This window comes from Rutilus rutilus (assembly GCF_951802725.1).
Source record: "Rutilus rutilus genome assembly, chromosome: 1".
Lineage (NCBI taxonomy): Eukaryota > Metazoa > Chordata > Actinopteri > Cypriniformes > Leuciscidae > Rutilus > Rutilus rutilus.
In genome coordinates this window covers 41,389,290-41,403,014 of record NC_140209.1, presented here as the reverse complement: position 1 = coordinate 41,403,014, position 13,725 = coordinate 41,389,290, and the positions used below count along the sequence as shown (strand labels likewise).

The 13,725-nt window shown below is 39.4% G+C and overlaps 1 protein-coding gene across 17 annotated transcripts in view; it reads right to left on the bottom strand.

Annotated features, from left to right (window-relative positions):
- Positions 1-13,725, bottom strand: part of cacna1aa (calcium channel, voltage-dependent, P/Q type, alpha 1A subunit, a) — a 101,145-nt gene that overhangs the window by 53,743 nt on the left and 33,677 nt on the right. For 16 of the 17 annotated variants that reach the window (XM_084423388.1, XM_084423390.1, XM_084423384.1 and 13 more), the window contains 14 exons: positions 13,183-13,295; positions 12,097-12,228; positions 11,870-11,942; positions 11,667-11,784; positions 11,502-11,569; positions 10,885-10,991; positions 9,551-9,601; positions 8,701-8,833; positions 7,463-7,968; positions 6,226-6,569; positions 5,998-6,136; positions 5,536-5,665; positions 5,232-5,291; positions 3,066-3,172 (listed from right to left, as the gene is read on the bottom strand). In XM_084423388.1, the coding sequence (XP_084279514.1) occupies positions 3,066-3,172; positions 5,232-5,291; positions 5,536-5,665; positions 5,998-6,136; positions 6,226-6,569; positions 7,463-7,968; positions 8,701-8,833; positions 9,551-9,601; positions 10,885-10,991; positions 11,502-11,569; positions 11,667-11,784; positions 11,870-11,942; positions 12,097-12,228; positions 13,183-13,295 (2,081 nt within the window). The remainder of the gene's footprint in view (positions 1-3,065; positions 3,173-5,231; positions 5,292-5,535; positions 5,666-5,997; positions 6,137-6,225; positions 6,570-7,462; positions 7,969-8,700; positions 8,834-9,550; positions 9,602-10,884; positions 10,992-11,501; positions 11,570-11,666; positions 11,785-11,869; positions 11,943-12,096; positions 12,229-13,182; positions 13,296-13,725) is intronic. The other variant, XM_084423386.1, reaches the window with a different exon arrangement.

The window sequence follows — 13,725 nt, the reverse complement described above, 5'->3', positions numbered from 1 at the left end:
AAAGAGACATTACCCCTCTCCTTCCCCACCGCCTCCTCCACTGTAGGTGTTGAGAGATGATCAGAGACAGGAAGACAGAGACAGACAGAGCCAAAGACACATACAAAGACACAGAACACACACAGAAACAGAGGCACAGGGAAAGAATGGGGTTTTTGAAGCAGGATCAACATCCATATGAGACAGAGAATACAGAGAATCACAAAATAGTGGCAGACCTCTTAGTTTGGTTATATGTGGACACCTAATCTAGTGTAAACACTTAAAACAATTGAAATACAAATACAAAAATACATATATACAAACAGGGTCCAAAATGAACTTCTAACACCCTGGGTGGGTAAATTGAGAAGAACTTAAAGGTCATAAATAGAGACCACATTTGGCGTTCTCTATAAGTGTTAATCTTGGACCCTGTACACAAAATACTAAATAAACATGCACAGATATATACACACACATACGAGTCACTCCCTGAAATTGAGTAAAAGGTTAAAAACAGACTCTGTGAGAGATAGCAGAGATATGGGAACTGTTCCCACGCTCTCAGCCAGGGAGCGCCAGTCACCCCAGAGCGCCTGCCGTTCCGAGCGCTCTACGCTGTGTGGAGAGAGAGAGAGAGGGAGGGAGAGAAAGAGAAACGGGAAAATCTAGCGATGATAGGAAGGAGTACAGTATTTTTCTAAGGGAAATGCAGGCACATCCAAATGCCTCTATATGAATAACCTAATAAGACACTTACAGTATTTCATGCTAGAGCTAAAGATGCGAGTGCAAATGGAAGTGGGGTCGGGTGGAATTGGTAGTCAAAGGGAAAGGGAACCATGATGCTTAAAGATTTAAGGGGGTTTCTTTAGGAAAGCCATGCTGGGAAAGAAAATCAATGCAGATTGCAAGCTCAATTTGTCCTCACAAATAATGTTATTTTTATTTTATCTTTAAATGTTACAACTCAAATTTGAGTTCTAGAAAGGCCATACGTTATACTGTATAACATTTTGGCCACACCAAGTATTAATATGATGCATAAAAACATTTACAAAAAACAATGCATCTCTATAAATGACTTCACAAGTCTGAAATTGAATTGAATTGAAATACATTCAATGAACATGGGAAATTCGGCATCAGACAACACATCTGTTGTGCAAAATGATTTCCGAATATATTACACTTTTACACTTAGTCGCGTCAGACATGTGTGAACAGGTCTTTGTAAATATTAATAATTCTACCTTAAAGCCATTCACATGTTCTATGCATGGTACATGTCATGTGTCATGTCGTGTGTATATCCACCTAAAGACCCGTGTCAGTCTAGAACTGCACTGCATACGGACTTTTGTTGTGGAAAAGAACATCAGTTGTTCAGGGACAGAGGAGGATGTACACAAACACATACACAGGACCATATAATATTACCATTTCAAAGCATTCAGATTCTGGTATTTTAGGAAGAAAAAACAATTGATCTAGGTTCATCAGATTTCTTCCATTCATGCTTGCATTTCAGATTATCTGACTATGTCGATTCCCAGAATCCACTCACATGCTCTTTACTAAGCCTGGAAAAGAGCCATTCACATGCATTTTTTTCCCAGTTTCATAGTAACAAATGCACCTTTCTGACCTTTCCCTCATTTTAAGAACTCTCTCAGACCTGTAGCCAGGCTGAATGTTTCCAATGAGATCAGATACACAACCTGTAACAGTCATTCACAATTATTCCTATTGTCTCTTGTCAGCTTTCCTGACCGCTAAACATAAATCCCTCCCTCTTTGTTCCTGGCTTTATTTATAGTAGTTTGTTTAACAAGATCCCTGATAATTTCAGTCTGATCTTAACAGTTTGAGCAGCTCATTTTAGCATGGATTGCAAAAAAAATAAAAAATAAATTCACAATACTCAACCCAACTGCAAACCCTCAACCCAAGGAAAAGCATTATAACTCATTTCACATGTAAACAGATCAGCCAATCATAAGAGGGGTCATTTACATATGTCTTATTTAAAGAGGTACACAAGGATGTTTAATTCTGCTTTATGGTCTGTTCAGTGTTCACACTAAGAACGATAACAATAAAAACAACTACAACTACAACTATAATTATATTAGCATCCAAACCTATGGACAATAATTTTCTGTTTATTATAAGCACACGCTGACGTTTTGTCGCCTGTCGCTTTAAATGCTCGCAGTCAATAAAGTCATTTAATGTTAATGTTTTTATCATTCCACACCGAGAAAATGTTCTTTCTTAAAGGGGTTCCAATATCGTTACACTGTGCAATTGTTATAGCTGTGGTGTGAAATTCTATATTCTCATAGAATTAGAATGCTTATTAAAACAATAGTTATAGTTATAGTAATCGTTCATTGGTGTGAAAGGCCATTTAGAGTGAGAAATGGTCATGAAATGTATATTAAATAGTTTTAACTAATTATAATTAATTGTAAATGGACTTATAAATGATACAAAAGTGTAGCATATGGTCCCTTGAATGTTTTCCTCTTGCTCTCGTCTCTTCCTTCTTATCTGTTTTCCTCATGCTTGGTTCCAGCAAGGTATGTGGCACAGAAGGTGGGGAGTAGAAATACCTGAGGTGAGTGTGGCTGGATGCTCCAGAGAGTCCTGGGCACTAAAGGGTTACAGGTGCCCAGGCAGGGTCATCACCCTCATGGAAATGGGCCCAAGTGCACCCACTGGGTAGGCACTGCGCAAATGTGGTGCATGGTGGGGCAGGGTGGGGAGATGCAGTGAGAAATCTCCAAAAGGAGAACTGGGGCTAAATGTGGGGAGGGATAAGGGGAGGGAAAGAGAGGGTCAAGATATGCCAAATGCACAGAACTGAGTTGGGGAAGGAGAGAAAGGCAGAGAAATGGTGAGAAAGAAAAGAAGGAGAGAGAGAGCTGGGCTGTATGGGGAGCAGGCTGGCGCTCCAGGGTGTCAACTGCACAGGTGTTAGACCTGTAGGGAGCAAGACGGGAAAGGACGAGGAGAGGCAGCAAGCAGGGAAGGAGAGCAGAGTGAGGCATGAGCGCTGGAGCCTTGATGACACTTACGTGAAGGCGAACGCCACCAGGGCACCACTAACCACTATAAAGTCCAGGATGTTCCACAAGTCACGGAAATATGAGCCTTGATGCAGGACAAGACCTAAATCCACCATCTGAAACACAGAGAGCAAATGTTTACTAAATACATGACCGTTCAAATGTTTGGCGTCGGTTAGATTTTTCAATATCTTCGAAAGAAGTCTCTTGTGCTCACCGAGGCTACACGTATTTGATGGAAAATAGAATAAAAACAGTGATGTTGTGAAATATTATTATTATTTAAAATCACTGTTTTCTATTTTAATGTATTTTAAAATGTAATTTTATTCCTGAGATGGCAAAGCTGAATTTTCAGCATCATTACTCCAGTTTTCACTGTCACGTGATCCTTCAGGAATCATTCTAATATGCTGAATTTTCAAATGGGATTTTATTCCTGAGATGGCAAAGCTGAATTTTCAGCATCATCACATGATCCTTCAGGAATCATTCTAATATGCTGAATTGCTGCTCAAGAAGCATTTATTATTAGTATCATCAATGTTGAAAACAGCTGTGCTGCTTAATATTTTAGAGAAAACCATGATAAATTATTTCAGATTTGATGAATAGAAACTTCAGAACAGCATTTATTTGAAAAATAAATCTTTTGTAACATTATAAATGTGTTTACGTTCACTTTTGATAAATTAAATGCGTCTTGGGTGAATAAAAGTATTAATTTCTTCAGAAAGAAATCTTACCGACTGCAAACTTTGGAATGGTTTTGTATATTTAGGCACTTTGTGTTAATTTCAAATTCCATTACATTCAGGGTTCACAGACCATTTGGCCAATGAATTTCCAAGATTTTCCAGATATTAGTGATTTAGGATTTAATGATTATTCTATAGAGTGATGTAATTGAGTGCAAAATGTGTTCAATGTGTATTTAATAAAGATATTTCTTAAATATTGTGTTAAATTTCCAAGATATAATCATTATTTAAAAATGTCTTGACATTTCCAGGTTTAATCATGGGTACCCTATGCAACTCTATGTACTTTAAATTAATTTGAAGCCTATAATACTTCAAGTAATGATAACGTGGAGACCAATAAACACCATTAAATGTGCAATAAGCCATTTTTTTAGAAACTGTTGAAAGTGGATCGGACCGAGCAGCACAACACATAGTCTCAGCCTCAGACGTCACGCCCATGGACCGTTGGCTAAACGTGTGATGCATATGGCACACTTTTCTGGAAACACTTCAGGAGCTTCGAAGTCGTGATCTGATTGGTTGCATTCTACAGGATGTTCGGGAGACTTTTGTGTTGCATTCTTTGACGGTCCGCCAGGAAACAAATGCCGTGACGTCAAAAACCTCTCGTGGAAGAAGCAAGCCGTTGTGTTTACAACTGAGACAATGAGTGCTTACCAGGATCAACTAAACACTGGATTTTCAAAAGTATGTGAAGTTCGCGGCTCCATTGTTGCAGTAAACTTCCACAACATTCTTGGATGAATCCTTTATTAGATGCATGCCAGTCTGTTATTGTAAGGACAATGACATTATATTTTCACACCCCTAAACATGACGCGGAACAAAACGAACTGTGATTGGTTTTCTCAAAAGAGAAAAGCTCAGAGGACTATCACTGGAAAATGAATGGGTTATGATCAGGCAAGAGCTTTAGGACCCGCAGTAACATTAGAAAAGCTTTCCAGCACTGGAGAGACCTAGGTGGGAAGGCATGAAAACAAACACAGAGGTTGTGTTTATTTCTGCTATGTTTTACAGAACCAAGATATGCTATTGTTGTATTGTTAGCTATAGCAGGACAGTTCTGGGTGTCATTGTTCGTCTGGAGCTGGTGTGCTGCTGGCGACTAACAACGGATTCTTACTTGTATATACACTTGTGTACTTTTTGTTCTTCCTTGCCATTCATTCATCATCTTTATTTTGCTTTGCTGCAGCTATGATGAAGAGACATGCACTCTTGCATTGCGTGTTTGTGCATTTTGGGGACTAAGCAATGAAGGGAGGGGTGTGTTTGTTTGGGATGATTTTAACAGTGTTTCTCAGAAATCGTTTACTGCACCTTTACGTATAATATAGATAAGTATAATGTATATAAGACGAGTGACATAGAACATCATAGCCCAGACAGTAGGACAGATGTGTACCTTAATGAGCATCTCAAAGGTGAACACACCCGTGAACACATAGTCAAAGTACCGCAGGACCTGCAAATAAAAGAGAAATACAATGTCAGCAGGAAAAGCAAACTCTTTATGACAATTATGCAAAGATGGATGTAAAGAATGATAAATAAACAGATGAAAGGATGGAGGAATGAACGGATAGATTGGGTAATGATTAGAATGCATGGACGGATAGATAGATGAGATGGCTACTAGTCCAGTAGACAAAAGTGGACTGAACTACATAGACATAAATAGAGGATGTTGAGATGTGGGACTGTCTCACATTATTGCGGGGAGATTCGGGCCAGACGGGGTCTTCAGCGGCCAGGGCAATACTGCTCATAGCAATGACCAGCAGAATACACATCTCAAAATATCTGAGCGTGACGATATAGTGGCACAACCTCCGAAATCTAAAACACATGTTCATAAAATAGACCAGGTAGTAGCAAAAACAACAACTCCATCAACATTGAGAATGTTTTCAATAGAAAGCTTATTTAATTTCATTAAAAAAAAACTCTGATCTAATGACTCTAATCAGTTTTGTTTAAAGACATCAAACAGTGTTTGCAACCCATTTTACTTCCATATTTGGATGTTTGGACCATTGGAATTGATTAAACTTTAAAAAGTGGTCATTAAATAGCAGAATTTAAATTTGAATTCACATTGACTTTAACTGCAGAGTCACAGTGCCAACTAGAAGTTAACTGGTAAGTTTCACCAAGTTGACTGCACTCACGGGTTGGTGGTAGACAAAATGAACATTGAGGAGAAGGGTGGCATGGGTTTAGGCCCCCCATCATCTTTCTTATCATCATCATCATCACCCTTTGTGTCTTCCTTCTTGGGCAGGGGCTCAGTGTTGGCATTTTTATTGACTGTGGAGATGTGACAAAAGGAAACATTGTAAGACAGATGATTCAACAAATGAAAAAGGTCAGTTATCCTCTTCAGCTCTTTCTCTAACCCTGTAGGATGGCGTTACTGGAGGGGAACATCGGGGGGATGTCCACGGCAGTGTAGTCAGGTTTCATGCCCAGGTGACCAGTGCTAGCAACATTAGCAGTAGTAGAGGAAGGGTTGGTGAGAATGAGGCTGCTCTCTGTGCCAGTATGTGCCAGGCCGGCACTGTGGGCACTGTTGGCCAGATTGAGCAGACTATCATGTGGGGTGGAGTTACTAGGTGGCTGGGTGGCAAGCTTGTTGTTCATGGCATTGTCCAGGTCCTCACTGTACTGACTGTCCTGCCTGGACAGAGTCTTCTGAATGGGACGGGTCGTGGACAGAGTCGGGCCACTTCCATGACCATCCCTGATGAAAGAAGACAGAAAGATTAGTTCAAGTTTAAAGGAACTGTATGTAAGATTGTGGCCAAAACTGGTACTGCAATTAATTTCAAATTACTGTAGAGCAGTGTATCCCCTCCCCCTCCCCCCTGACTCAAGGTTGCCAGATAGGCTGCAGGATCCAGCTGACACGTTTGTAGCTGCAGCTGTGGTAACTAGAGCTGAGCTGGCAACCCAGATGCTGAAACACTACTGACTTCATGATTAGTAGATAGGTGGAGGGTGGGGCATCAGGCCAAAACACAACATGACAACATCAACATCAGTTGAGGGCTGCAACTATCACTTTTAAATGACAATATCCTGGCCGGACTACTGTTGTCAGTGATATAAGTATTTGAAAATAACATGATTTCTTAATGTCAAGTGACATATCAGGGCCATTTTATGATTAATTGAAATACATTTCTTACATACAGCTCCTTTAAGACATGCTCTTTACGAACCTCAGGGAGGAATTCGCTAAGAATGAACAATTATCAAATTATAAATAAAATAATAATAAATGTACTCTACTGTTCATTGGACATTTTTAATATTTTTTTAAGAATGTAGTTAAATGTAAATGTGATCCAAAAACCTGTATCAGCTCTTTAAAATGCCAAAAATGACCTCATCTAATATTGGTTAACTGCTGCAGGCAAATAGCGCAAAAATAGAGTTTTGCGAATAAGTCGTAATCCATAATGATAAATTGATTTGCTAGTGGTTACTGGAGTTTTTTAACTTCAAGTAACTTAAGAACTGTATTTTTCAAGGCACTTGAAAGATGCGAGATGAGAGTGCAATTGTCAAACACGTCCAACTAGAGCATAGTAAAAAAAAATGTTACCAGAGATTCATTTCTATGGAACTCACTTTCTGGTGCGGTGTCGCACCCCTCTTTCTTTCCTTCCCTCGCCCTCATGGCGATGACGTCTGTGTTTACGCTCTCCTCCATCTAAATGCTCACACTCAGGTCCTCTTTCCCTGCCCTTATTCCTGTGTCTCCTCCCTCCACCCTCTCCATCCTCCTCTGTGGCTTTACGATGTTGACGGGCTTGGCTGCAGCGCTCGCCGTGCTGATGTCTGCGGTGAGACTCTCTACCCTCCCCATGGTTCTCGGAGCCCAAAAGACTCCGACGAGATCCTGTAGAGTCCCCTCTTTCCAATGCTGGCCAGGGCCCAGATCCTCCACCCCCTCCTCCACTCTCCCCCTCATTGAAGTTGGGCTGTTTGTGCAGGAGCTGATGCGTACGCTGGGGCTGGCCATCACCCGGACGGCTTTTGTTGGTATTGTTATTGCGGTTCTCCTGAGGGTCCACGACCAATGGCCGGTCCAGGTGAGTCTTCATATCGGGACGAATGTGACGGGAGTATGAGACCTGAAGGCATGATTAAAAACACAACAACCACATTTGCCAGAAGAATAAGAAAAATATCCTTAATTCAAGATATTTTTCCCTGAAAACAAATATGAATATTTATTTATTTATCATGTGTTTAACATATTTTAAACATAAATTAAAATAATAAAATTAAATATCATAACACTTAATATTTTGCTTAAAGATTGCTTAAAGGTTTTTAGATATTTTTACTGGAAAACAAGACAAAAATACTGAATAAGAAAATTATTTTTGTGGTGAACTGGTAAATTGTATATATTATGATTAGGGATCATATTAAAAAGCACCAACATCAATAATCTGATAATTATTTTCATGCTCAATAACCGATAAATGGGTGATATTAAAATTGTATATATATATATATATATATATATATTTTCCTAATAAATTAAAAATTAAAAATAAAACAATAAAAAGTAAAATCAATCATTTTAAATGCTAAAGTGAATTTAGGCACCACAACATTATAATATACAATATGAAAAATGGATATTCATTAAGAGATTACATTTAACAGTGTTATTAAATTCACATATACACTTTAAGTGAGTGTTAGGTGATGGCAAAACTAATCTAAAATTAAAAATAGAGGAAATGAGCAAAGTACAGTTAAATATTCAATATCGACCGATACAATAAATATGTTGATAAATCAGCTGTTAACTGATATTTATATCCATCTCTTTCTTTATCATTTCTTCTCACCTTCCAGCGTTCTTCAGGTTCCAACTCATTGTAAAGAGCCTCTCTGCTGTTCACCAGGGTCTGTCGCCTCAACTCACTAGTGCGCTGCTCCCATACTGACTTACAACCTTTGTGGTTCTTCTGTTGCTCCTTACTGCAGAAAAGAGAGAGAGATAGAGAGAGACATTTATAGTAGATCTGAGATTAGTAATCATCAAGAGGGAAAAGTGAGGTTGCTGCAGTTACCACAGGCTGAAAATGCCCACCTACAAGCTACCAGCTACCATTTGTTAAAGAGGATGATTGCACCGCCTGGGTCAAACTCACTCACAGAACACACACGCACACACGCACACACACACACACGCGCACACACGCACACACGCACACGCGCACATGCGCACACACGTGCACACACACGCACACGCGCACACACACACACACACACACACACACACACACACACACACACACACACACACACACACACACACACACACACACACACACACACACACACACACACACACACACACACACACACACACATAAGATAACTATAATAATTCTGGGAGTGAAGACATCACAGGCGCCCAACCCTTGGAGCAAAGCATGTGAAAGAGAAAAAGAAAAAGAGATAAGAGGAGAACAGCAGATGATGAGTAGCAGGATGAAGAGAGAAGAAGAGACGAGGAGTGACAAACCCGTCCCATCCCACCCAGCGGTCTGTAGAACAGAGCGGGGAGCAGCACAGAGAACCGAGGAGGAAATGCACATGTCGAAAAGGCTGATGGGAGAAGAGTGGGAGGTGTGGGGCGAATAGAGAGGCGTTTTAAAAAAAAAAACAGAAAGAGTATAAATGAATAAATACCAGTCCAGAAAGTGTTCTGTTGCATCAAGACGCTCAGAGTTTACTGTCACGCTGAGGAGGAAAACAGCATGTGTGAAACACAGAACATCTATTTGCTCTTCTTCCTCATTCACACACTTGTCCTCGCTAATACACATATTTTCTCCTGATTCTCTCTTCTTTTCCTTACAAATACTTGAATAAATTCACACACGGACAAACCTGAATATTCTTCAATCGGTCTGTGCCTCTGCATGCAAGTTGTGTGTATATAACTGTGAGAGGATCACAGATGATCTTGTAGGACAAAGGATTACATTATAGATGTATGACACCAAATATAACAGGAAAAAGAAAAGTATATTGTTTAAGGTTCTTAATCCTTAAGGTTCTATATGTGATTTGGAACATAGACCAACAAATAATAAAAATAGCTGGAATCCAGCTACTATGTTCCAAAATGCAGTTACAAAGGTAAACTGAATTTCCAGCAGGGTAGAATGTGATTCACAATGTCACCTTTTTTTTTTTTTACAAATAATTTGGCCTAAAAAAAAAGAAAGAAAAAGTGTCTCTTTGTGACTTTGTGAATTTGGGGCCTGCAAAAGAAATCAATGTTACAAATGATTTCCATTTAAAATAAATGCTATTCTTTTGAACTTTCTATTTATCAAAGAGTCATATAGATTTATCAAAAATCTATCATGGTTTCCACACAAATATTGCACAACTGTTTCCAACATTGATAATATAAATAAATGTTTTTATTGGGCAGCAAATCAACATGTCAGAATGATTTCTGAAGGATCATGTGAAACTGAAGACTGGAGTAATGATGCTGAAAAATCAGCTTTGCCATCACAGGAATAAATTACATTTTAAAATAGAAAACAGTTAAACTGTAATGATACTTCACGATATTACTGTTTTTACTATATTTTTGATCAAATAAATGCAGCCTTGGGGAGTATAAGAGACTTTAAATAAAAAAATTAAATAAATCTTACCGACACCAATATTTTGAACATTTGAACATATGTTGATATGTTTGTATGATTTAAGGTTCGGATTAGAACAACATCAATGAAAAGGATGGAAACCAAAACAAGTCAAAATTCTTAGATTGAAGTGGGGTTTTTTGGGTCTATGATTGACCTCTGTGTTAATGTGGCTGATACAAGAGCTACAAATAGTCTGAACACATGAAAACAGACATAAGGAGGACAAATAATTTGTGGGAGACAAAATGTGGCTGCAGGACAGAGAGAGAGAGAGAGAGAGAGAGAGAGAGAGAGAGAGAGAGAGAGAGAGAGAGAGAGAGAGAGAGAGAGAGAGAATGAGAGAGAGATACTCACGCAGCAATGGAGAGGTTGGCTGCAGCCAGTGGGCTGACCTCAGCTACTTCCTTCGCCGTCTGAAGAGCCATTTTCTGATTGGCTGCCTGCTCTTCCTGCTGTTCATCCTAAACATACAGAGAAACATGAAGCATATTGATTAAAATGTGATGCGGAGTGTGAAGGATAAACCATCTGAGAGAAAGACAAGAGTGAGAAACGTGGTCATCCAAAGTGCTCATACTGTGCGCTATAGCGCTGAAAAGGCGTGGGCAGTTATTTTTGCGGCTGATATTATTGCATTTGCATTTGTAGGATTTTCCCTTTCAGATGCAAAATTTATGGGAGGAGAGTATTTAAATGAATCACGCAATGCGATTTACTAAGGTTTGCCCACGTCAATATACTGGTATATGCGCCATTATTTAAGGCCCAAAAAAGCACGTCTTAAACCAGACGCTAATTTGCGCTACACTTGGTAGATTGCGTTGGACATTATGGAAATGATCTGGCTGCGGTTGTGTACATTGTCAGTAGATGACGAGAAGAACCTTCCACTCCTATCAGCGCTTTTATGGGATTGCGCTCTCACGCTAATTTGCCCTGTTTAGTAAATCTGGCCCTATGTGCGGTTTTACCTTGGTCAGCTCTTGTGCATTGGCCAGATTGTCCACAGCGATAGCCAAGAACACATTGAGCAAAGTATCTGTTCACAGAGGTGTTAAGCAACATTAATACTTCATTGGTGTATGAGAAAACTGTGCAAACAGTATGTCAGCATGATATATTATCCATTTGGATACAGTTGCCGAAGAGTGTAAGAACAATGAAGAAGACTGAGAAGACCATGCCCGTTCTGACTCCACCCTGAGACTCAATCCCATCATACATGACCATGTTCCAGTCTTCACCCGTCAGGATCTGAGGTACACAGAAAGGTCCATCATCAAAAAGCCATGGAAAGCAAACCGAATGATTGCACAGTTTGATGGGCACATTTACTCACCTGAAACACTGTCATTATTGCTGCAGGAAAAGTATCAAAGTTTGTTGGTGGTGTGCCAGATTCAAAATTAAACCTGAAATGACAACATTTTTGCTATATCATTGTTACACAGAGTATTTTCTATATCTTATTTATGGCACCAAGTCAGCCTGAATTTTATTTGTATTTTTTAAAGAAAAAAAAAGAAAAGAAAAAAGTGAATGCCATTATTTTAGTGTTATACTTACTGTCCTCCAAACAGCTGCATGCCCAGCAATGCAAAAACCACGATGAAGAGGAAAAGGAGGAAGAGTAAACTGATGATGGACTTCATGGAGTTCAACAAAGACACCACCAGGTTCCTTAGAGATGCCCAATATCTGAGAAAGGGAAAAGAGAAGACTTTTAAGATACTTAGGGCCCTATCTTACAGCCGGCGCAATGCAGCGCCAAGCGCGACGCAAGTGTTTTTTGCTAGTTTCAGTCCGACGCCGTTATCATTTTCACGTCCTGCGCCACGTTGTTTAAATAGCAAATGTATTTTGCACCCATTTGTGCGCCCATGGGCGTGCTGGTCTGAATACGAGGTGTGTTCTGGGGCATTGTTGACGCGTTGCTATTTTGAGGCAACAGAAATAGACTGCACCAATGACCAACTGAAACCTGGTCTAAAGTCAATGGCGCAATATTTTTTTTGTTATTTAATGAGCGCATTAGAATTGTGCGCCTATAGGCGGGTCCACACGCGCGTACACTCTTCTAATTAAACACACAGGGATGCACAGCAGCACAAAAACATGTCAAATATTTAAAATAAAAGGATTACAATGTAAAATATTATTATTGTGTACATAAAGATATGGTGGAATCCGGCTTGTCCCGTAGATGGTCTGCTTGCGCACTTTTACATCAAACACGAGCAGTTCCGTTTGTGCTCTGGAGACGCGTTCTGTCTTTCCACTATCAAATTCCGTCATGTAAATAGCGAATCTGCCATGGGTGAACGCAACTGGCATTTAAAGGGAATGGGAGATGAGACTCTGATTGGTTTAACGCACGTAAATCCCAAAACACACCCATTACTCATTATGAGAATAGGGACAACCCTTTTAGACCATGTGCCATGTCACGCCGACCATTTTTCCCGTCGTTAAACTTGCAAAAGTGGATTTGAACACGCCCTAAGGTGAACTTGCGCCGTGCGCTTTAGACCATGCGCTTAGATCGTTAAAATAGGGCCCTCTGTCCTTGAGACAGCTTGAAGGGTAAATAGGAAACTCGACAAAGAGAGGGACGGAGAGACAGACATAGGACTCGAGACGTGAGAGACTCACTTGGTCACTTTGAAGATCCTCAGTAACCTGAGAGCTCGTAACACACTGATTCCAAACGAGGTTCCTGGCTGGATCATAGCCCAGAGCACCTCGAAAATGCTGCCACAAATGACCTGTCCCACACACACACAAATACACACACATAAATAAAATACACACATTTACAGCTCATTCAATAACATTAAGCCACAAAACAAAACCCACTGAACCATGCCAAAACACTATCACATATTTACTTCTATTTTCTTATTCAGTGTTTTTTTTGTTTGTAAAAAATAACATGATAAAATAATCTTGAATTAAGTTTTAACATCTTAATATCCTGAAAAACAAAAATGCATATTGATGGAAATGATCTAGTAGCTCAATCTGGTGCAAAGCATCTTTTCTCTTGTGATATTTTTTGGTATAATTTTTTCCATGTCCATGTCAAATTTAAATAAACAAATAAATAAACTTAATTCAACATATTCTTGTACTATTTTACAATTTTGCTTGAAAATCATCAGTCTTCAACACTAAAATACTAATTAAGAAACCAAT